Below are 23,408 nucleotides of genomic sequence, written 5' to 3' on the forward strand. Positions count from 1 at the left end.
TCTTTGTCAACGACGGGTGTTTATTTATTTTTACTCTTTTGTATATACAGGGGGGGAGGGGGGGGGGGGGGGTTTGTTCTTAGAATTTTCTGTTACTGTTTTCTTTTTTGTGAAAATGTGAAAATTTGAATAAAAATTATTTTTAAAAAAAAGACCCATTTTGCACATGGCCCTGTGCAGCATTTACCCAGTGACGCACGTCTGATCTCTCTCAGCATTCACACAGGGCCAAGTCTAGCCTCCTCCCTCTCCTTATTGTGACTTACCAACAGTGATGCCAGAATTAAACGGCAGATATCTATGAACACAGATAAATTGACACACCAGAAAGTGTGAACTTTATTGACAGCAGCATGTAAAAATAACGGATATAAAACCAACTGCACAAGCCAAATATAAACTAAATGTCTACGTTTTATGCAAATTAAAAAAACTAAAAATTTCAGCCAAGTTTTTATTTCCACACTTAAAAAAATGAAAAATTTGATTAAAAAAAGTTTTTAAAAAGAATTATAAAAATCAGGATCTGGCATTTTGTTACAGTTTTGATAATTGATAACAATTCCTTCATACACCAGGCACTTGGTTCAATACAGGTTTGCGTATACGCAATGCCAGTTTAGCCACTGGCTTTAGATATAGTGTTTCTGCTTGTAAATATATGGTTAAAGGTTAACATACATATAATAAACTTTTTAAAAAAAAAAAGGCAAACAGTACCATGTTGGAAAGACAAGATAATTGAGAACCTACTGAAATAAATAGACAGGTTTCTCCAGCTTCTTTCTATGTTAAGCAATGTTGGGATGTGATTTTCAATTCTACAGTATGTACAAACTCCAGGCACGGAGACATCCTGAGATCATGCACTATTCACCAGCAGGCCATGGTCCTTTAAGATAGCTTGCACCGTCTCACTGAACACAATTACATTTCTGAGATTATTGTGCTTGGTCTCTTACTTTTCATGAAGCAAATTCATTCTACCCAGTAATCTGCTGATAAGAGAAGCAAGCACTGTATTCCAGGTCAGCAGTTGGTGGGGTAGTGTGGCCATCATTTATTGCTCTTAGTCAATGCAGTAGACAATCTGTAATGTCGCTCTCCGAATAACAAAAGCCTCCCTGATATGTTTGGAGGTAATTATCCCCAGGCTCCTGAACCGGAGACACAAACATCTTCCACAGTAGGAGCAGGTGCACAATGATAGCAGTGGGCAGAAGGCCTTGGAAACAGCACTCTGTACAGTTAAAATTAAGCCAAAAAGGTCCCTGGAAATTGTGATGCTCTATTCCTCGGATGAAATATTAAAAAGAAAACACAAAAAGTTACAATAAAACCTAGGTACGCAGCCAGCAGACATGCCTTGGATGGGATGCTGATCTCTCTTTGTTCAACACTGTACATGATTCTAGGAAGAGTCATTTTAATTCCCATCAGACTTTGCTGTCAGCAGGGATTTCGCCCAGAGTGTTGACAATCTCACTGAAAGATGGGCGGTCCTTGGGGCTCGCAGCCCAGCAATGCTGCATCAGTTTGTAGAGTTTAGGTGGGCAGCCATCAGGTGCAGCGTGTTTGATCTGATTGTTCTGTATGCCTGTAAAAAAAAGGTGAATCCTTATGTGTGAACGTGTGTATATATCCCCATTTTCCTCCAGTCTCCCCCATTACCCTCCCGTCTCCCCCATTATCCTCCAGTCTCCCCCATTACCCTCCCGTCTCCCCCATTACCCTCCCGTCTCCCCCATTACCCTCCCGTCTCCCCCATTACCCTCCCGTCTCCCCCATTACCCTCCCGTCTCCCCCATTACCCTCCCGTCTCCCCCATTACCCTCCCGTCTCCCCCATTACCCTCCCGTCTCCCCCATTACCCTCCAGTCTCCCACATTATCCTCCCGTCTCCCCCATTATCCTCCCGTCTCCCCCATTATCCTCCCGTCTCCCCCATTATCCTCCCGTCTCCCCCATTATCCTCCCGTCTCCCCCATTATCCTCCCGTCTCCCCCATTATCCTCCCGTCTCCCCCATTATCCTCCCGTCTCCCCCATTATCCTCCCGTCTCCCCCGTTCCCCTCCCGTCTCCCCCGTTATCCTCCCGTCTCCCCCGTTATCCTCCCGTCTCCCCCGTTATCCTCCCGTCTCCCCCGTTACCCTCCCGTCTCCCCCGTTACCCTCCAGTCTCCCCCGTTACCCTCCCGTCTCCCCCGTTATCCTCCCGTCTCCCCCATTATCCTCCCGTCTCCCCCATTATCCTCCCGTCTCCCCCATTATCCTCCCGTCTCCCCCATTATCCTCCCGTCTCCCCCATTATCCTCCCGTCTCCCCCATTATCCTCCCGTCTCCCCCATTATCCTCCCGTCTCCCCCCATTACCCTCCCGTCTCCCCCATTACCCTCCCGTCTCCCCCATTACCCTCCCGTCTCCCCCATTATCCTCCCGTCTCCCCCATTATCCTCGTCTCCCCATTATCCTCCCGTCTCCCCCATTATCCTCCCGTCTCCCCCATTATCCTCCCGTCTCCCCCATTATCCTCCCGTCTCCCCCATTATCCTCCCGTCTCCCCCATTATCCTCCCGTCTCCCCCATTATCCTCCCGTCTCCCCCATTATCCTCCCGTCTCCCCCATTATCCTCCCGTCTCCCCCATTACCCTCCCGTCTCCCCCATTATCCTCCAGTCTCCCCCATTACCCTCCAGTCTCCCCATTACCTTCCAGTCTCCCCCATTAGTCTCCAGTCTCCCCCATTATCCTCCAGTCTCCCCATTACCCTCGTGTCTCCCCCATTACCCTCGTGTCTCCCCCATTACCCTCGTGTCTCCCCCATTACCCTCGTGTCTCCCCCATTACCCTCCTGTCTCCCCCATTACCCTCCTGTCTCCCCCATTACCCTCCTGTCTCCCCCATTACCCTCCTGTCTCCCCCATTACCCTCCTGTCTCCCCCATTACCCTCCTGTCTCCCCCATTACCCTCCTGTCTCCCCCATTACCCTCCTGTCTCCCCCATTACCCTCCTGTCTCCCCCATTACCCTCCTGTCTCCCCCATTACCCTCCTGTCTCCCCATTACCCTCCTGTCTCCCCATTACCCTCCTGTCTCCCCCATTACCCTCCCGTCTCCCCCATTATCCTCCAGTCTCCCCATTACCCTCGTGTCTCCCCCATTACCCTCGTGTCTCCCCCATTACCCTCCTGTCTCCCCCATTACCCTCCTGTCTCCCCATTACCCTCCTGTCTCCCCCATTATCCTCCCGTCTCCCCCATTATCCTCCCGTCTCCCCCATTATCCTCCCGTCTCCCCCATTATCCTCCTGTCTCCCCCATTACCCTCGTGTCTCCCCATTACCCTCGTGTCTCCCCATTACCCTCCTGTCTCCCCCATTACCCTCCTGTCTCCCCCATTACCCTCCTGTCTCCCCCATTACCCTCCTGTCTCCCCCATTACCCTCCTGTCTCCCCATTACCCTCCTGTCTCCCCCATTACCCTCCCGTCTCCCCCATTATCCTCCAGTCTCCCCATTACCCTCGTGTCTCCCCCATTACCCTCGTGTCTCCCCCATTACCCTCCTGTCTCCCCCATTACCCTCCTGTCTCCCCATTACCCTCCCGTCTCCCCCATTATCCTCCCGTCTCCCCCATTATCCTCCCGTCTCCCCCATTATCCTCCCGTCTCCCCCATTATCCTCCCGTCTCCCCCATTATCCTCCTGTCTCCCCCATTACCCTCGTGTCTCCCCATTACCCTCCTGTCTCCCCCATTACCCTCCTGTCTCCCCCATTACCCTCCTGTCTCCCCCATTACCCTCCTGTCTCCCCCATTACCCTCCTGTCTCCCCCATTACCCTCCTGTCTCCTCCATTATCCTCCTGTCTCCCCCATTATCCTCCTGTCTCCCCCATTATCCCTGTCTCCCCCATTACCCTCCTGTCTCCCCATTACCCTGCTGTCTCCCCCATTATCCTCCTGTCTCCCCCATTACCCTCCTGTCTCCCCCATTACCCTCCTGTCTCCCCCATTACCCTCCTGTCTCCCCCATTATCCTCCTGTCTCCCCCATTACCCTCCTGTCTCCCCCATTACCCTCCTGTCTCCCCCATTACCCTCCTGTCTCCCCCATTATCCTCCTGTCTCCCCCATTATCCTCCTGTCTCCCCCATTACCCTCCTGTCTCCCCCATTACCCTCCTGTCTCCCCCATTACCCTCCTGTCTCCCCCATTACCCTCCTGTCTCCCCCATTATCCTCCTGTCTCCCCCATTACCCTCCTGTCTCCCCCATTTCCCTCCTGTCTCCCCCATTACCCTCCTGTCTCCCCCATTACCCTCCTGTCTCCCCCATTATCCTCCTGTCTCCTCCATTATCCTCCTGTCTTCTTCTTAATCTGCACATGCCTCAAGTTAGGATAGTAAATATTAACAGTTTCTGGTGTTGCGATCTGGAATCAGTGCACCAGCCAGTGCTACACGCGAGGACAAGGAACAAATAAAACCAACTTCAATACCTGTTAACACTTCATCATCACTAAGTTTGGAAAATGGCAACTCCCCCTGTGAGAAGACCTCCCACATCAGAACCCCAAAGGACCACACGTCGGACTTTGTGGAGAAATCATCCTCAAATATGGCCTCAGTTGGCATCCAGCGGAGTGGAATCCACGCTTGATGGAAATGGTAATACTCACTGGTGAATAAGAGGCAGAACATTAGAGCTTGGTTCTATCAATAATTAAAGTGCCAAAACATCACAAAGCACTTCATACATTGACCTGCGTTGGTCGTGTGGAGAAGTAGCCCAGCAATCAGCAGTAAAACTTTTTTTGGTGTTATTAGCGGAGGGAAGAATATCGGACATGACAACTGCTCTGCAGCATTTTCAAAGATCAGCTGAAAGACAGCACTTGCTGTATGATCGGGAAAGTTCATTGTTTGTGTGTGGAGCCAACATGAAGTGACCTATGTAACAGCCAGTGCATCTCAGAATGCCTTATTCCAACTGACAAATGCCTACAACAACAACAACTTGTATTTATGTAGCACTTTTAGTGCAATAAAACGTCTCAGAGCTGCTCACAAGAGCGTAATCAGACATTTATATTTCATTTTTCACCAAGTCACAAAGGAACCATTAGGGTAAATGGGTCAAAACGAGCGTTCTGCAGGGTGAGAGAGATAGCAGGAATGAAGTCATGGAGGGATTTGAAAACAAGACAACAACATGCAACAATAAAGTTTGATTTACATAAATCATGCTGAAAGTATATAAACAGTTTAAGTGAATTTCTGTTTAATGATACTTGAGATTTGAATCATACAGATTGTTTATAGCACAGCAGGAAGCTATTTAACCTGCCAAGACTATACTGACTCTCTCCATGTGCTATATGGCCAGTCCCACTCGCCTGTCTTTCCCAATAACCCCCAAATCTGCTCTTTTCAAGCGTTTATTTAATTCCCTTTTGAAAAGCCAAGATTGAATCCACCTTTGCCACACTCTCAAGTCTGTGCATCATAGATCATAGAATTTACAGTGCAGAAGGAGGCCAATCGGCCCATCGAGTCTGCACCGGTCAGTAGACAGTAGAACATTGGAAAGAGCACCCCACTTAAGCCCTCACCTCCACCCCATCCCCGTAATCCCACATAACCTTTTTGGACACTAAGGGAAATTTATCATGGCCAATCAATCTAACCTGCAAATCTTTGGACTGTGGGAGGAAACCGCAGCACCTGGAGGAAACCCACACAGACACGGGGAGAACATGCAGACTCCGCACAGACAGTGACCCAAGCTGGGAATCGAACTTGGGACCCCGGAGCTCTGAAGCAACAGTGCCAACCACTGTGCTACCGTGCCATCCTTTCCGGATCCTACCTACGATCTACATAAGCAGGTATTTGTCCAGCAAATGAAGTGCAGTGAGTGAACTGGACTGTATTTTTACACAATACTATCTCAGGCCACTGGATCCACCAATGTCAATCACTCCAATATAAACTTTCATCCTTGCAGCCAAATGCATTCAAAATAAGCAAGTGAGAGAAATATAAAATCAATGTTTTGTATCTCCAACCAGTCTGAGCTGTAAAAGCAGTCTACCCAGACAAAGCCTAAAAAGGATCAAACAACGTCAACCTCAAAAGGAAGGAATATTCCTTAACAAGCATATCCTAATATGGTTGTAATGTGAGCTGAACAACATCCAGCTCTGGTTTCTACAGCTATTTGCTGAGTGTTTGGAAAGAAGATGAAATTTAATTTAAAAATGAGTTAGGTTTCAAAATTTTACTTAAAAAAGCTAAGAATTGGTGCTGAACAAGATGAAATATACAAGTTCTTTCGCAAATAATGAATGTACTAAACTGCAACTCAGTTGCAGGAAATGTAGTCCCAGCCTCCAAAATCACATCCCCTGTCAAAGGGTGCCCTCTGGTGGAGGTTAAGGAGGCAGGCAGGTTCAGCATGACACACACATCCTCGCCAAGCTAATGGTTAATGAGTCACATGGCTGGCAGAGACTTTTAGCTGGTCGATACACATTGGTGAGATGGTATTATCAACGCTCTCTGTACAAGAATGACAGCACAATGGGATACCTGAAAGAAATCAACAGTCAATGCGGCATGATTATGAATATGGGGTGTGATTTAGTGGCGGGATGAGGCCCGTACGAGAATCGTACGAGAGGCCTCTTGCGGGATTTGCGACGTTCAAAACATCTTGAGAGATCCAACAGAACGTTGCGAGCTGGATTTCGCCCTCGCTGGGAGTGAACAGTTCAGCATATTTAAAAGAGCAGTCTGGGACTGAACAACTGCGCCTGTGTGACCTCGCCAGGGCGCCATTTAGTATTGGCCCACACAAATTTGGTCGGAGACAACAGGGTAGCACCAAGGTAATGGTAGCCATGTCAGGGATTGGGCCTCGGGGGGATTTCTGGGGGCCTCCCCAAGGGTTTGGGGGTCGGTGTCTATATCAGAGGGCTGAAGGAGGAGCAAAAGATCAGTGCAGCCTTCCAATTCCACCTCAGCTGCTGAGAAACACTGCGTTAAACGCACCCAAAACTGGACATAGTAACTTTTGGGGTAAATTGTTCCGATGGTCTAGCTGTTGATGAAAATTATTCATCTTGCAGCATGTGCCTGAAACTGTGGCAGCAGCTTAGAATCATGGGACAATTCTTTCCTTGCTGGCACCTGAAAAACAGTGCATCAGCTTGGTTTGGTCGACGTACTCTCACCTCTGCGTCAGAGATTGGTGTGTTCAAGCCCCACTCCAGGAACTGAGCTCAGAACCTAGACTGAACTTTCAGTGCAGCATTATTGGAGGTGTCTTCCTCCAGGTAAAGCTGCAAACGGAGTATCTATTGATCTGTTCCTGTTGTTATGTGGGAGTACCTTTAAGAAATGGGTGTTTATAAATGGGTGTGTATATAAATATCTGTAGTGAGAGTACCTTTAAGAAATTACTGCAGTGATGTCAGAGAGGGGGTGGAGCTGGGCTGTCTGTCAGATTATACTTTCTTTTTCGGCTGTTTGCTACATGGTGTGTTTTAGTTTCGTTTTCAGAGTTGGAGCTCAAGCCAGACAGAGCAGGTGTACTGCTGTTCTCTCTGCCATCAAAAGACTATCTCTTGATGAATTGGTGAATTCTGAATTATAAATGTTCTCAGTAGTGAATGTAAACCTAATGTACTTCTGTTGAAAGGAGTTTCTTCTGTCTTAGAATAGAATAGAAGTTACAGTGCAGAAGGAACCCATTCGGCCCATCAAGTCTGCACCGGCTCTTGGAAAGAGCACCATACCCAAGCCAACACCTCCACCCTACCCTACAACCCCATAAGCCACTAACCCCACCCATAACGAAGGGTTGTGGGAGGAAACCGGAGCACCCGGAGGAAACCCACACACACACAGGGAGAATGTGTAGACTCCACACAGACAGTGACCCAAGCCGGGAATCGAACCTGGGACCCTGGAGCTGTGAAGCAATCGTGCTAATCACTATGCTACCGTGCTGCCCAGGTAGCATTGTGGATAGCACAATTGCTTCACAGCTCCAGGGTCCCAGGTTCAATCTTCTGTCTTCTGTGTTTCTTCTGTCTTCTGGATGATGTTTGGGAAGTCATTAAGGATTACTTAGTGTTGTATTCTTTGGGGCTTGTATTTGAATTGATGGTTGCGAGGATGTTCACTGTATGTTTCAAAAAGGTTAACTTGAGCTCATAGAATAAACATTGTTTTGCTTTTTAAAAATACTTCTTCCAATTTTGCTGTACCATGCCTGTAGAGTGGGCCGTGTGCTCCCCAAACCACAATCTATTAAAAGCTGTGGGTCAGGTGAACTCCATGATACACTTTGGGGTTCTCTAAACCCTAGCCCACAACAAATTGGGGGCTCGTCCAGGATAAAAGTCGATCTATTGGATTGGCTTAGTGAATTTAAAGACAGTGAGGGGTGAGCATAATGTGGTTGCTTTTCAGGTGGGGTATTCCAATTCAAGTAGGGTGTGTGTTGTGGACAATGGCTCTTTCAGAGGTCTGAAGTTTTTTGGGGTGGAGACGGTCAAATGGACAGAGATTAAAAGCAGACTGTTAGATTTGGCAAAAATATTGCAGTTAACATTACCTGACAAAATGTGAAAAGATGAGGCAATTATGGCGGTGGCTAAGCATTTAAAGTTGCCAGAGATACAGTTTGACTCATTGGAAATGGCAAAAATTCAGTTACAAATTAAACAAATGGAACATGAGAAAGAATTAAAGCAGCTTGAATACGAAAGAGAGAGAGAGGAAAAAGAAAGAGAAAGGGAGATACAGATCAGGGAAAAAAATAAAGAGAGAGAGTCTGAACTTCAGAAAATGGCATTAAACATGACAGTCAGTTAAAATTGGAAGGCATAAAGGGAAACGTACAGTTGGATGACAGTTGTGACTTCTTGACCTGCTCCTCCTGATACACATGAATAAACTTTACCCACACAAATAAATTCTTTAAAGAGATCTGGCACCTTCTTATCAATCACTTCTTGATCAGGCTGTACAATCTTTTGCACCTCCTTCACTTCACTTGGGCTTTCCTTTACCACTTTAACAAACCCCACTGTCTTATCCTGTTTTACCACATCAGCCTTCCCACAAGTGAGGATAGTGGGAAAGAGCGTCAAAGTCGAAGGCTTGGTGGGAATCTATTTAAATATGTCCACACATTGCCAAGGTTTGATGAGAAGGAGGTAGAAGCCTTTTTAATTTCATTTGAGAACGTGGCAAAACAAATGAAATGGCCACAGGACATGTAGGTATTACTGATTCAAACAAAGCTGGTAGGTAGGGCCAGTGAAGTATTTGCAGCACTACTAGGAGGTATCTGGGACGTATGAGGAGGTGAAAAAAAATCCATCTTAGGTGCATATGAACTAGTGCCTGAAGCCTACAGACAGAGGTTTAGAAATTTAAGGAAAGAATTTGGTCAAACATACATGGAGTTTGAAAGGATCAAACAGAATAATTTTGATAGGTGGATAAGGGCTTTGAAAATAGACAAAACGTATGAAGCTCTCAGAGAAATTATACTTTTGGAGGAGTTTAAAAATTCAATTCCTGATGTAGTGAGAACTCATGTGGAAGAGCAGAGGGTTAAAACTGTGAGATTAGCAGCAGAAATGATTATGAATTAGTTCATAAATCAAAGCTTGGTTTCTGACATCAGTTTCAGCCTGTGAGGGATAGAAACTGGGGACATGAGAAATACTCAAGTGGTAAAGGTAAAGGTGATCTGATGGGAGATAATAAGGAGAGTGTACCTCAGATTAAAAAAGAAATCCAGGAGGGTGGAAGAGACATGAAAAGTTTCAAATGTTTTCACTGTAATAAACTAGGCCACGTAAAGTCACAGTGTTGGTGGTTGAAGAAAAGCACTGGGAAGGCTGATGTGGTAAAACAGGATAAGGGTTTGTTAAAGTGGTAAAGGAAAGCCCAAGTGAAGTGAAGGAGGTTCAAAAGATTGTACAGCCTGATCAGGATTGATAAGAAGGTGCCAGATCTCTTTAAAGAATTTACTTGTGTGGGTAAAGTTTGCTCATGTGTATCAGGAGGAGCAGGTCAAGAAGTCACAATTTTAAGAGATACAGGAGCTAGTCAATCTTTAATGGTAAGAGATGAGGAGTTATGTAGTTTGGGAAGAATATTGCCAGAAAAGGTGGTAATATGTGGAATTCAGGGTGAGAGGAGTAGTGTTCCATTATAATAAGGTATGGTTGGAAAGTCCAGTGAAGAGTGGTGAAGTGGTAGTAGGAGTAATAGAGAAACTATCTTGTCCAGGAATACAGTTTATCTTGGGTAATGATATAGCTGGATCGCAGGTGAGAGTGATGCCTACTGTGGTTGATAAGCCAGTGGAAAATCAGACAACTGAAGGGTTGAAGGACGAATATCCTGGGATTTTTCCGGATTGTGTAGTAACAAGGTCGCAAAATCACAGGTTAAGACAAGAGGAGAAATCGAAGAGTGAAGATGAAGTTGAAGTGCAATTATCAGAAACGATTTCTGATCAGATGGTTGAAAAAGAACAAGAACAGGTGGAGGATGAGGTGGATATTTTTAGTTCAGGAAAATTGGCGGAGTTACAATATGGAAATAAAATGGATGTATCAGAAAGCATATACAGAAGAGGAATCTGAGAGTATACCAGAATGTTATTACCGTAAAAGTGATGTCTTGATGAGAAAATGGAGACCTGTACATATGCAGGCGGATGAAAAGTGGGCAGAAGTTCATCAAGTAGTATTGCCAGTAGGGTATAGAAAGGAGGTGTTGCGAGTTGCACATGAGGTACCAGTGAGAGGTCACTTGGGAACAAGGAAAACTGAGGCTAAAATCCAAAACCATTTTTATTGGCCTGGACTACATAAAGATGTAGTAAAATTTTGTCAATCATGTCACACATGTCAAGTGATAGGGAAACCTCAAGCAGTGATAAACCCAGCACCCTTAATACCCATTCCAGCATTTGAGGAGCCTTTTACAAGGGTCCTAATTGATTGCGTAGGACCGATTCCTCAAACAAAAAGTGGGAATCAATATCTTTTGACTATAATGGACGTGTCTACTAGGTTTCCAGAGGCCATTCCAGTACGTAATAGCACAGCTAAAAAGATTGTGGAGGAGTTACTTAAATTCTTTACTAGATATGGACTACACACAGAAATACAATCGGATCAAGGATCGAATTTTACCTCAAAGTTATTCAAAGAAGTTATGGATAGCTTAGGAATTAAACAATTTAAATCAACTGCGTACCATCCAGAATTGCAGGGAGCGTTAGAAAGGTGGCATCAGACATTAAAGACAATGTTGAGGGCTTATTGTCATGATTATCCCGAGGATTGGGATAAAGGAATTCCATTTGTACTGTTTGCAATTAGGGATGCAAATAATGAGTCAACCAAATTCAGTCCTTTTGAACTAATTTTTGGTCATGAGGTAAGAGGACCACTTAAATTGATTAAGGGAAAATTGGTGAGTGAGAAATCAAAACATACATTATTGAATTACATGTCAAATTTTAGGGAATGATTAAATAGAGCAGGTGAATTGGCTAGACAACATTTAAAAGTTGCACAAAATGTGATGAAACGGGTCGCGGACAAGAAATCCAAAGTTCGTAGTTTTGCCTGTGGAGATAAAGTTTTAGTGTTGTTACCAGTGGTAGGTGAGCCTTTAAAAGCGAGGTTTTGTGGACCTTATTAGATTGAAAGGAAATTAAGTGAGGTGAATTATGTGGTTAAAAAAACCAGATAGAAGGAAGACTCACTGAGTGTGTCATTTGAATATGCTTAAAAGATACTTTGAAAGGGAAGGAGAGAAAAAGGAGGTTTTAATGATTCTAACTCAAAGTGACAAAACAAATCCAGATGACTGTTAATTTGACACACCTCAAATTAAATTGGAAAATGAGGATGTTATTAAAAATTGGGATAAATTGTTGAGTTACCTTCCAGAGGAAAAACGGACTGACCTGAAAGAGTTATTGATATCACATGGGCATATTTGTGGAGATAAATTGGGAAGTACTAAAATGGCTATACATGATGTAGATGTGGGAAATGCTGTTCCAATCAAACAACATCCATATAGACTTAACCCTTTAAAATTGGCACAGGTAAACAAAGAAAGAGTGTATGCTTAAAAATGGCATAATTGAAGTGGGTTGCAGCCAATGGAGCTCACCCATAGTGATGGTACCTAAACCAGATGGTACCCAATGGTTGTGTGTGGACTATAGAAAGGTGAATGCAGTTACAAGAACGGACTCTTATCCTATCCCACATTTGGAGCATTGCATTGAGAAACTGGGACAATCAGCTTTTATTTCCAAACTGGATTTACTTAAAGGTTACTGTCAGGTACCTTTATCCGAAAGGGCGAAGGAGATTTCAGCTTTTGTGACTCCAGATGGTATATACCAATTCAAAGTTGTGCCATTTGGCATGGAAAATGTCCCAGCCACATTTCAACGGTTAACTAACAAAGTTGTTTCAGGATTACCCAATTGTGCGGTATACAACAACGATCTGGTAATTTTCAGCCAGACATGGACAGGACATTTGAAACATCTGATGGAGTTATTCGATCGACTTCAGGTGGCAGGTTTGGTGGCAAACCTAGCCAAAAGTGAATTTGGAAAAGCCCAAGTCATTTTCCTTGGCCATACAATCAGACAGGGTCGAATGGTCCCACGGGATGTGAACACAAAAGTTATTGGGGAGTTTCCGATATCCTCAAGGCAAAGGGAAATAATGCGATTTCTTGGCATGAGTGGATTTGATTGAATTTGATTTGATTGTGCAAAAGTTTTGTAGCGTGATTGTTCCACTGATGGACTTGTTGAAGAAACATCGAAAATTTCAGTGGACAGCGGACTTTCAACAGGCATTTCACAGCCTGAAAGCTGTGATAACCAATGCTCCTGTGTTGGAGAATTACAAGGGACTCTGTGATCAGATTGAACTAAAGTATCTGACTTTAAAGAGAAATGCCAAGGCATAGAGAAATGGACGGACTGTGCAAGGACCTTCTTTTTCAAAGAGACTGTCAATCGAGAAGGATTTCAGTTGGAGGAAGAACAACAAAAAAAAGGACTATATTATTATACCTGTTTGCGTGTGTTGTTTTTTTTTTAAACAAAAAAGTATATTTACTGTGTGCATTTTTTAAAGGATAGTGAAAAGGTGAAAAATGAAACCATCTTGAAGTTGATGGTTTATTTTGTTTATCTTGGGGGAGGCGTCATGTGAGAGTACCTTTAAGAAATGGGTGTTTATTACTGCAGTGATGTCAGAGAGGGGGCGGAGCTGGGCTGTCTGTCAGCTTTTTACTTTTGTTTTAGGCTGTTTGCTGCAGGGTGTTTTATAGTTTTGTTTTCAGTGTTGGAGCTGAAGCCAGACCAAGCAGGCGTACTACTGTTCCTTCTGCCATCTAAAGACTCTCTTGATCATTTGGTGAATTTAGAATTATAAATGTTCTCAGTAGTGAATATAAACCTAATGTGCTTCTGTTGAAAGGTGTTTCTTCTGTCTTCTGGATGTTGTTTGGGAAGTTATTAAGGATTACTTAGTGTTGTATTCTTTGGGGGTTGTATTTGAATTGATGGTTGCTAAGTTGTTCACTGTATGTTTCAAAAAGGTTAACTTGAGTTCATAGAATAAACATTGTTTTGCTTTTAAAAAATACTTCTTCCAATTTTGCTGTACCACACCTGTAGAGTGGGCCGTGTGCTCCCCATACCACAATCCATTAAAGGTTGTGGGTCAGCTGAACTCTATGATACACTTTGGGGTTCTCTAAACCCTGGCCCATAACACTGTCGATGTGAAAATCACATGGAATTACTGGAGGAGATGGTGGCATTTGGCAGAGAGCCAGGCTAATGCTCTGGGAACATGGATTCAAAATCCACCATGGCAGCCGCTGGAATTAAAAGCTAATCTCAGTGATGGTGTCGTTGGAACTATCATCGATAACTGTAAAAATACCATCTGGTTCCCCAGTGCCTTTCTTGCAAGGAAATCTGCCATTCTTACCTGGTCTAGCTTAAATGAGCACAGCAAGAAGCCTTACAACACCAGGTTAAAGTCCAACAGGTTTGATTCAAACCTGTTGAATGAAATGACTTTAACCTGGTGTTGTAAGACTTCTTACTATGCTCACCCCAGTCCAACGCCGGCATCTCCACATCATGGCTTGAATGATACTGGGGAGGGAGTGGCAGTGCTATTGTCACTGGGCTTGTATTTCAGAGACTCAGGGTAAACACTCTGTGGGCCCAGATTCAAATCAGATGATGGACTTTGAATTCAATAAAAATCTGGAATTAAAAGTCTAATCAGTACCATGGAACCATTGTCCATCTGGATCACTAATATCCTTTAGGGAAGGAAATCTGCCATCCTTACCTGGTCTGGCCAACATGTGACTCCAGATCCATTGCAATGCCCTCAAGGGCAATTAGGATTGGGCAATAAATGCTGGTCCAGCCAGTGACACACACACCCCCTGAAATTATTTTATTAAAAATCCACAAAATAGCTGCCTTGGAAGCCACCTGGTTCAAGGGCAAATTGTGATAGGCAAGAAATACTGACCTGGTCAGTGGCACCCACATCCTATAAAAGGATACATTCGGAAAATAAACTACTGGGAAATAGGGACTTCCTATTGTCCATCTAAAATTCTTCCCTCAATCAAAATAACTGGTGTGGGGTTTGCACCCCCCCCACCCCCCACTGCATGGGTCTCACCCCCACAACCCAAAGTTGTGCAGGATAGGTGGATTGGCCACGCTAATTTGCCCCTGAATTGGAAAAAAATAATTGGTTATTCTAAATTTAACATAACATTGGTTTTTCATTTCAATTGTCAATGCCAAAGGTAGATGTTAAAATGAAGATAATGTTTTAGCTATCCTGAGGATGTAATAAGTTTTCTCTTGGTGTGGAGGCTATCTCATCTGCTACACAGCAATTGAACACCTATGGTGTGGGAGCACCATCACCTCCACCATAGCTTTGGGCATAGATTGCTAATTCTTCGCTGGTGCTGAATCAAGATTCTGGAATTCCGTCTGTTGGAGCATGACCACCACCACAAGGACTGCAGAAGATCGAGTTGCCCCAAATCACCTTGGAACAACTAGGAGTGTGCAATAACTGCCCTGGGAATAAATCAAGCTACAAATTTGGAACAAATACCTTTCTGGAGAACGAGAATGAAGGAATTTAACCAGATTTCAGGAAATCAGGAACCGATCCGCTTACATCTGTGCAGTTGGACAGTCTAAATTAGCCTAGGTTTATCTACTTTGTGTGAGATCCTGCTGGATCATGGGGCCATTTTAAATACTGACATTAACATTTGTGGAAGGATGCTTCTTGTACAACCTCTTGTTTTGAATATTATATAGAAAACCAATCCCATATTATTTTTACAAGGATGTGCAAAATGTCTTGCCCCATTACCGGGGAGGGGGGGAGAGAGAGAGAGAGAGAGAGAGTTTAACTTACCTGTTGTACACATCTTTGCGCAGTCCAAGTGCTGCCACCTTGACCTGTCGTTGAGCACTGATCAGACAGTTTCGAGCAGCCAGGTCCTTATGTACAAAGCGATGGTTTGACAGGTACTCCATTCCCAGAGCTACCTGTATGCAAATACCCACCTGGAAAAGAAGATCATAGAATCAAAGAACACCACAGGAGGAGGCCATTCGGCCTGCTGTATCTGTGCTGGCTCCCTGTAAGAGCAATTCACCAAGTGCCACCTCCCCGCCTCTCTTTTCCCTACACTGTTTTCCTCTTAAGATAATTATCTAATCCCCATCTGAAAACCATGATTGAATCTGTCTCCACCATGTTTCTAAGCAGTGCATTAAGAGTTCCAACAACCTCCTGCATAATAAGGGCTTTCTGTTACTATTTGCTGCTATTGCTTATTTGGACAATCACCTTAAAATGGGTAACCACTGATTCTTCATCCTTCCACTTACAGAACTGCGCCTCCTTAGTTACTTTGTCATATCCCTCACGATTTTGAATAGCTGCATCAAATGTTCCCTCAACCTTCTCCTCCAGCTGGAGCGAGTGCTGTTTCGGATGTGGAAGGGGATGGAAGAATTGGGGATATCTACAAGTGGCTGGGGGGGGGGGGGGGGGGGGGAGGAGGCGAGCGGGTGGTGAAGATCGAGGAGAAATGGGAAGGGGAGTGGGAGAAGAGCAATTGAGGAGTATGGAGTGAAGCACTGCATAGTGCAGGGTAAACGGCACCTCCTCCTGTGCAAGGATGAGCCTGATATAGTTTAAGGTGGTGGACAGGGTGCATATGACTCGGGCGAGAATGAGTGGGTTCTTTCAGGGGGTAGTAGATGAGTGCAAGAGGTATGAGCAGGGGCTAGCGAATCACGCGCACATGTTTTGGGTTGCGAAAAATTGGGAAAATTCTGGGCGGGAGTGTTCGGCGTCATAGCCAAGATAGTGGAGGAGGTGGTGGACCTGGACCCTTTGGCGCTGATATTTGGGGTTTCACCGAAGCGGGAACTTATGGAGAGGGGGAAGGCCGATGTCTTGGCCTTCGCCTCTCTGATTGCACGATAGTGAATTTTACTGGAGTGGCCGTCGTCAGTCATCATCGCCATCGGGGGTAGCGATGATGGTTGGGTGTTCTGTATGACTTCCTGTGGTTGGAGAAGATAAAAAATGAGTTAAGGGGCTCTGCAGAGGGGTTTAAGGTGGGGGATGTTTGTGACCATGTTTGAGGAGCTGTTCGTCGCAGAGGGGTGAGGGAGAGGGTAAAAAAAAGCGGGAAAAGTGTATGCAGACTGAATAGTTGTTTGCTGGGAAGTATGTTTCCCACGGTGTTTATTCGCTGGAACCTGTTTTGATACATGTTTGTAATAAAATGCATATAAAAAAAAACTTCTCTGCTCCAAGGAGAACCATCCTAGCCTCTCCAATCTATCTACCTAACTGAAGTTCCTCTCTCCTAGGGCCATTCTTGTATCTTTTCTGCATCCTTTCTAATGTTTTAACATCCTTCCTAAAGTGTGGTACCCAGAACTGGACACAATATTCCAGTTGAGTCTGAACCAGTATTTTATACAGGTTTAACATAACTCCCTTGCTTTTGTACTCTATGCCGCTATTTAGAAAGCCCAGGGTTGTGTGTGCTTGAACTGCTCTTTCAACCTCTCCTGCCACCTTCAGTAATTTCTGCACATATACACATATATATCCAATGCACTCCCTTTAGAATTGTACCCTTCATTTTAAATTGTCTGTTTGCAATCTTACGACCAAAATGTACTACTTCACAATCCTCTACGTTAAATTGCTCCTGATACTTGTCCGCTCATTCCACCAATTCGTCCATGTCCTTTTGAATTTTACTACTACCCTCCTCACATTTCATACTACTTCCAGGTATCCTGTCATCCACACATTTTGAATTGTCCTGTACATCAAAACCCAGGCCATTAATATACATCAAAAAGGTCAAAGGTCCTAACCAATCATTGGGAAATCCACTGTAAACCTTCCTCCAGTCTGAAAAACAACCATTCACCGCTGCCGTTTCCTGTCACTTAGCCAATTTTCTATCCATATTGCTACTGCTTCCTGTTATTCCATGAGCAATAACTGTGCATTGTGTGGCACTGTATCAAACATCTTTTGAAAGTCTATGTATGCCACATCAACAGCATTACCCTCATCCACCCTCCCTGTTACCCCCTCAAAAAATTTCAGCACGTTAGTTAAACATGGGCGGGATTTTCTGGCTGTTCACTCCAGCGGGATATTCTGTTCCCATGCCCGCACACGAGTTTCCCGGCAGCAAGGGATGCAGTCAACAGGAAATTCTGTTGACAACGGCGGGACCAGTAGTAAATTATGGCCTGTGCAACCACAGTTTTCACCTTTACTATCATTCGATGCATTGCATCTGGTCTTGATGAATGATAACATTTAAGTACATCCAAGCCTATCTATTGCCTCCACCGTAACGATTTGAAGCCCTATCCGCTCTTTCAGCAGACCCAGGCAGCATTGTCTTGGTAAAGACTGTTGCAAATTATTTATTTAATACCTCAGCCGATGGAGCAGATCCAGGAAAGACTTTCAGAAGTGGGAACTAAACTAGGAAGACACAGTTACCCCTGTTGAGCTAAAGGGAGCAGGGGTTCCCCACATTCAGAGGATCAGCAAGGTGGCGGGAGGGGGAGGGCTGTGGAACTGGTGATGGTTGGAGAGAGGAAAGAGTCAGACCACAAAGGAATTTAAACATGGTGACAATTTTAATTCTGAGGTACTGAAAGCCAACACGGGCCAGCAGGGGCAGGAAGTGGGACTCAGTGTGGGATGAGATAGGCAGCGGAACTTTAGATAAATTGAAATTTATGAGGTGCGGAGAATGGGAAAGCATTGGAAAAGTCTAATTTTACAGTGACAAGGGGGAGAGAAGGTGGTTTCAGTTAGATGGGCTGGGATAGGCATACAGATGGGTGAAAAAATAGGACGGGAAAGGGTCAAGCATAGATCCATGGGTTATTCTGGAGTAACTGTGTGGGGGAAGGAAGAGAAACCATTGCAGGACAAGCTTTGACTAAAACTGTGTCTCTAAAGTATAAACAAGTGAGTTTAGTGTCACCAGATGGACAACGGTGTAGAGGAGTTAGAGGAGGATGACAGTCAACCAGGACAAAGACTCTAGAGGTCAAAAGGGATCAGTGATACATACACCACAGTTACAAACACAGAGAATGTTGTTAGTGACTTTAATTAGATATTGTATATATGCATACCATCACTAAGACCACCGTTGTAATATTACCTCAACACACCTCACTCTTGCCTTGTTACATCTGGACAATACTAATTCGAAACCCTCTTGGCTGGTCTCCCACATTCTACCCTATGTAAACTTGAGGTCATCCAAAATTCCATTGCCCGTGATTTAACTTGCAGCTAGTCCTGTTCCCCATCATCCCTGTGCCCGTTTATCTACGCTGGCTCCCCATCCAGCAAAGTCTCCATTTTAAAATGCCCATCTTTTTTTTTTAAAACAATCATCCTCGTCTCTGTAATCTCCTTCGGCCCACTACCCTCAGATACCTTGTGTTCCTCTCATTTTAGCCTCCTGAGCATTTCAGAATTGAATCACTCCACCATTGGTGTCTTCATCTGACTAGGCCCAACGGTCGAATATTTCCTTCTTAAACCTCTTTGCCTCACTTTCTCCAATAAACGACTCTTCAAAACCTATCTCTTTGACCAAGCTTTTGGTCATCTGACCTATGTGATCTTGTGTTGTACTTTGTTTTAAATGTTTCTGTAAAGCACTTTGGGATGTTCATTATGTTTAGATGCTGTATAAATACAAGTTGTTGTTTTGAGTCACAGAGACTGGCAGATTTTATGTTCAGTTCCCCGGTCTGTGTTAAGCTGTGGCGAGACAATCCAGTTCAGTGATCTGGGCAATGGAAGAAAAGCAGCCCAGGTTCCCACTTCCAATTGTTGTCTTACAAAGCTACTTACTGGACAAGGTCAAACAGCCACAAAGATGCACCATCTTGGATGACATGTGAACAATACGGTAGTTGGGCAAGGTCCCAGATGGCTACAAGGGAACCACACACCATCACTAATGATCAATTTTAGGAGACAAGGCGAGAGAGGTAAAAAAATCTCGTGGGTCGACAATCACCAGATTATTCAGCGGCACCACATGCTGGAAAATAATGCTTGTGAAGAAGTTACATCAGGGTTTTAATATGTACAAAAAGTGACACGATCATGGTTTCCTTCCAAGTTTTGGGAGAATACAGTGCAACACAGACTTGGTGGAGTCTCCTGAGCATTTATTCTTCTGGCTTCTGGCTCTATTATATATATATATGTGCAGTGCCCATATATGGAAATATAGCTCGCTTCAAGTGGCTCAATTCCTAAACCAATAAACTAATTTTCCACACGACACTTCAAATGATTTAAAAACCTCAACTGAAAATCCTCAGCTCCTACCTTTTGTTTTGTGCTTAACGGTTGAGATTTAATCTTCTCTTCTTTGCCTTTTGCAATACGCAGAAACTGCTTCAGATCTCCCTGGAAGACAAAGTGTGTGAAGTTTAAATGTTCATCAGTAACCTCTGGTAGAGTAAGAACATTCAGGACACCGTGTGGAAACACCAAAACAGGAAACTGTGACTATACTCAACAAATAACCCCCACCTTTGCTTCAAGTTTAGAACACAGCCGAAGTTAGGCACAATAATTACAATTTGTATTGCCATATGTTATTTTCGGCACAAGCAGCAAGAGTCCATCATTTGATTTGGGATTTTCTTTGCTGGTGCGAGAAAGGGTTTGTAATCTTTATTAGTGTCACAGGTAGGCTTACATTAACACTGCAATGAAGTTACTGTGAAAATCCCCTAGTCGCCACACTCCGGCGCCTGTTCGGGTACACAGAGGGAGAATTCAGAATGTCCAATTCACCTAACAGCACGTCTTTCTGGACTTGTGGGAGGAAACCGGAGCACCCGGAAGAAACCTACGCAGACACGGGGAGAACGTGCAGACTCTGCACAGTCACCCAATCCGGGAATCGAACCTGGGACCATGGCGTGGTGAAGCAACAGTGCTAACCACTGTGCTACCATGCAGGGTTTGGGATGGAGCTTGAAAAGAGGGTAGGAGGGGGAGGAGGATGGGCCATGAGGAGACGGGAGGAAGGAGCAGGAGAAAGAAAACAGGGAGAGGGGACGGGGCAGGAGGAAAGTGCTGTGCCTAAAAGACGGTGAGTAGGGAAAGGAGCAGGAGAAAGAAAACAGGGAGAGAGGAGGGGGCAGGAGGAAAGTGCTGTGCCTAAAAGACGGTGAGTAGGGAAAGGAGCAGGAGAAAGAAAACAGGGAATGGGGACGGGGCAGAAGGAAAGTGCTGTGCCTAAAAGACGGTGAGTAGGGAAAGGAGCAGGAGAAAGAAAACAGGGAGGGGGGACGGGGCAGGAGGAAAGTGCTGTGCCTAAATGACGGTGAGTAGGGAAAGGAGCAGGAGAAAGAAAACAGGGAGAGAGGAGGGGCAGGAGGAAAGTGCTGTGCCTAAATGACGGTGAGTAGGGAAAGGAGCTATTTTTCATAATTTGAGCACTTTGAAGAAGGGCGGTTACAATTAATTTTGCCACAACAGACATTGTTCGGTGTGGAAGGTTGGGGGGGGGGGGGGGGGGGGGGGGGGGTATATAGGCAATTCCCATTTATGACATTTATTTTAGAATTTGTAACCAAGTGTAATAACTTATACAGAAAGACAAGTACCATTTAGCATTGAAACATCAGTACAACAAGGGGCCCAAAGGTTCAATGAGGCTACAGTGTGTTGCTGAGCTCATTCCCCCATCTGGGTCAAATTCATCAAAATAACAGTGACTAAAATATCATTTAAAGCACTTTGCAAATATCTCAGGCTGCAACAAGACAAGGCATTATATAAATATACTGTGCAAAAACGTTAATTCTTAAATTATAGCCACTTAAACAATACTTCTATGTTCTATGTACTAAGGATTTTAATAGAAATGTTCCAAGGCGAGCTGTCAGAGAATTTTAAATGAAAACATTACAAGTTTGAGGAGGGATTTTCAGAGTGCAGGATCCGGACAGTTAAATACCCCATCAATGTCAATGATGGAGTGAAGGAGAAAAATAAACGAGATGCAGAAGTCAGAGGAGTAGAATGCTCCATGCGTACATTGCAGAGCTGGAGCAGACTGAACAAACAGCATTCACAGTTAGACCTGGAGAACCTGATCGTTTGTGGTATGTGGCACACCAATAAGGAAATGCTACACTTTCAAGGCTCTTGTGCTACCAGAAGAAATCCCGAACTATTATTTGTAGAATCATAGAAACCTTACAGTGCAGAAAGAGGCCATTTGGCCCATTGAGTCTGCACCAACCCACTGAAAGATAACCCTATCCAGGCCCATGCCCCCACCCTATCTCTATAACCCAGTAACCCCACCTAACCTCTTTAGACACTAAGGGGCAATTTATAACATGGCCAATCCACTTAACCTGCACATCTTTGGTCAGTGGGAGGAAACCGGAGCACCAGAGGAAATCCACGCAGACACTGGGAGAAAGTGCAAACTCCGCACAGACAGTCACCCAAGGCCGGAATTCCTGGCGTTAACCACTGTGTCACACTCTTTTTTTAAAATTTAGAGTACCCAATTATTTTTTCCAATTAAGGGGAAATTTAGAGTGGCCAATCCACCTTTCCTGCACATCTTTTGGGTTGTGGGGGTGAAACCCACACAGACACGGGTAGAATGTGCAAACTCCACACGGACAGTGACCCAGGGCTGTAGGCAGCAATGCTAACCACTGTACCACCGTGCTGCCCTCTATGCCACCCTTGTGACAGCTATCCATGATGTCTGATCAACGCCAAGTTAGATGTTTAAATACTAGTTTGTAGCTTACCACGCACTTTGCGAGAGTGGAATGCATGAATTAAACTTTTGCATTGTCTAGCCTTCACGATTGTTTGATAATGCTGATAGACCTCTGTTTTTCATGGTCACTTCACAGAACTGTCATCATAAGTCTGAGAAACAAGGACCTAAATCTGCCAGGAATGAATGAGGGGCTGAGCCTCTACTATAAATGGCACATGGATCACTTCCACCGCACAGCTCAGCTACTAATTCAGCAACAGATCAAGTGCAACAACACAGTGATGCGAGGTTGATTGTTAAACAGAGGATATTACAGAAGGTACATATTAGACATCTAACATGTTTGGCCATAAATACGGGATTAAGCTCTTATTGAAGCCATATGAGTAGATTTCAGTTTGGGCTTCACATTTCTTCAATGTATAGAAATTCCATTTTCAGACTGCACTGGCTGGTGGAAAATTCAAAGATAAGCTTTCATAGAATTCACAGTGCAGAAGGTGGCTATTTGGCCCAATGAGTCTGCACCAGCCCTTGGAAAGAGCACCCCAGTTAATGCCACACCTCCACCCTATCCCTGTAACCCAGTAACCCCACCTAACCTTTTTGGACACTAAGGGCAATTTATCATGGCCAATCCACCTAACCTGCACATCTTTGGACTGTGGGAGGAAACCAGAGCACCCGGAGGAAACCCACGCACACATGGGGAGAACATGCAGACTCTGCACAGACAGTGACCCAAGCCGGAATCGAACCTGGGACCCTGGTGCTGTGAAGCAATTATGCTAACCACAATGCTACCGTGCCGCCCTAGATTAATTCTGTCTCTCAGAGTTGCTTCCAATAGTTTCCCTACCACGGAGTGTATTGGAGCTTGACTTGCTGACTAACTGGCTTATAGTTTCCTGGTTTA

At 44.7% G+C, this 23,408-nt stretch overlaps 1 protein-coding gene across 1 annotated transcript in view; it reads right to left on the bottom strand.

Annotated features, from left to right (window-relative positions):
* Nucleotides 1-305: 305 nt before the first annotated feature.
* LOC119966981 (inactive tyrosine-protein kinase 7-like) overlaps nucleotides 306-23,408 on the bottom strand; it is a 331,205-nt gene continuing 308,102 nt past the window's right edge. The window contains exons 17-20 of the mRNA XM_038798955.1: nucleotides 20,056-20,136; nucleotides 15,550-15,701; nucleotides 4,495-4,673; nucleotides 306-1,597 (exon numbers count right to left, since the gene is read on the bottom strand). Of these exons, the coding sequence (XP_038654883.1) occupies nucleotides 1,437-1,597; nucleotides 4,495-4,673; nucleotides 15,550-15,701; nucleotides 20,056-20,136 (573 nt within the window). The 3' untranslated portion in view covers nucleotides 306-1,436. The remainder of the gene's footprint in view (nucleotides 1,598-4,494; nucleotides 4,674-15,549; nucleotides 15,702-20,055; nucleotides 20,137-23,408) is intronic.

This window comes from Scyliorhinus canicula, chromosome 6 (genome assembly GCF_902713615.1).
Source record: "Scyliorhinus canicula chromosome 6, sScyCan1.1, whole genome shotgun sequence".
NCBI classification, from domain to species: domain Eukaryota; kingdom Metazoa; phylum Chordata; class Chondrichthyes; order Carcharhiniformes; family Scyliorhinidae; genus Scyliorhinus; species Scyliorhinus canicula.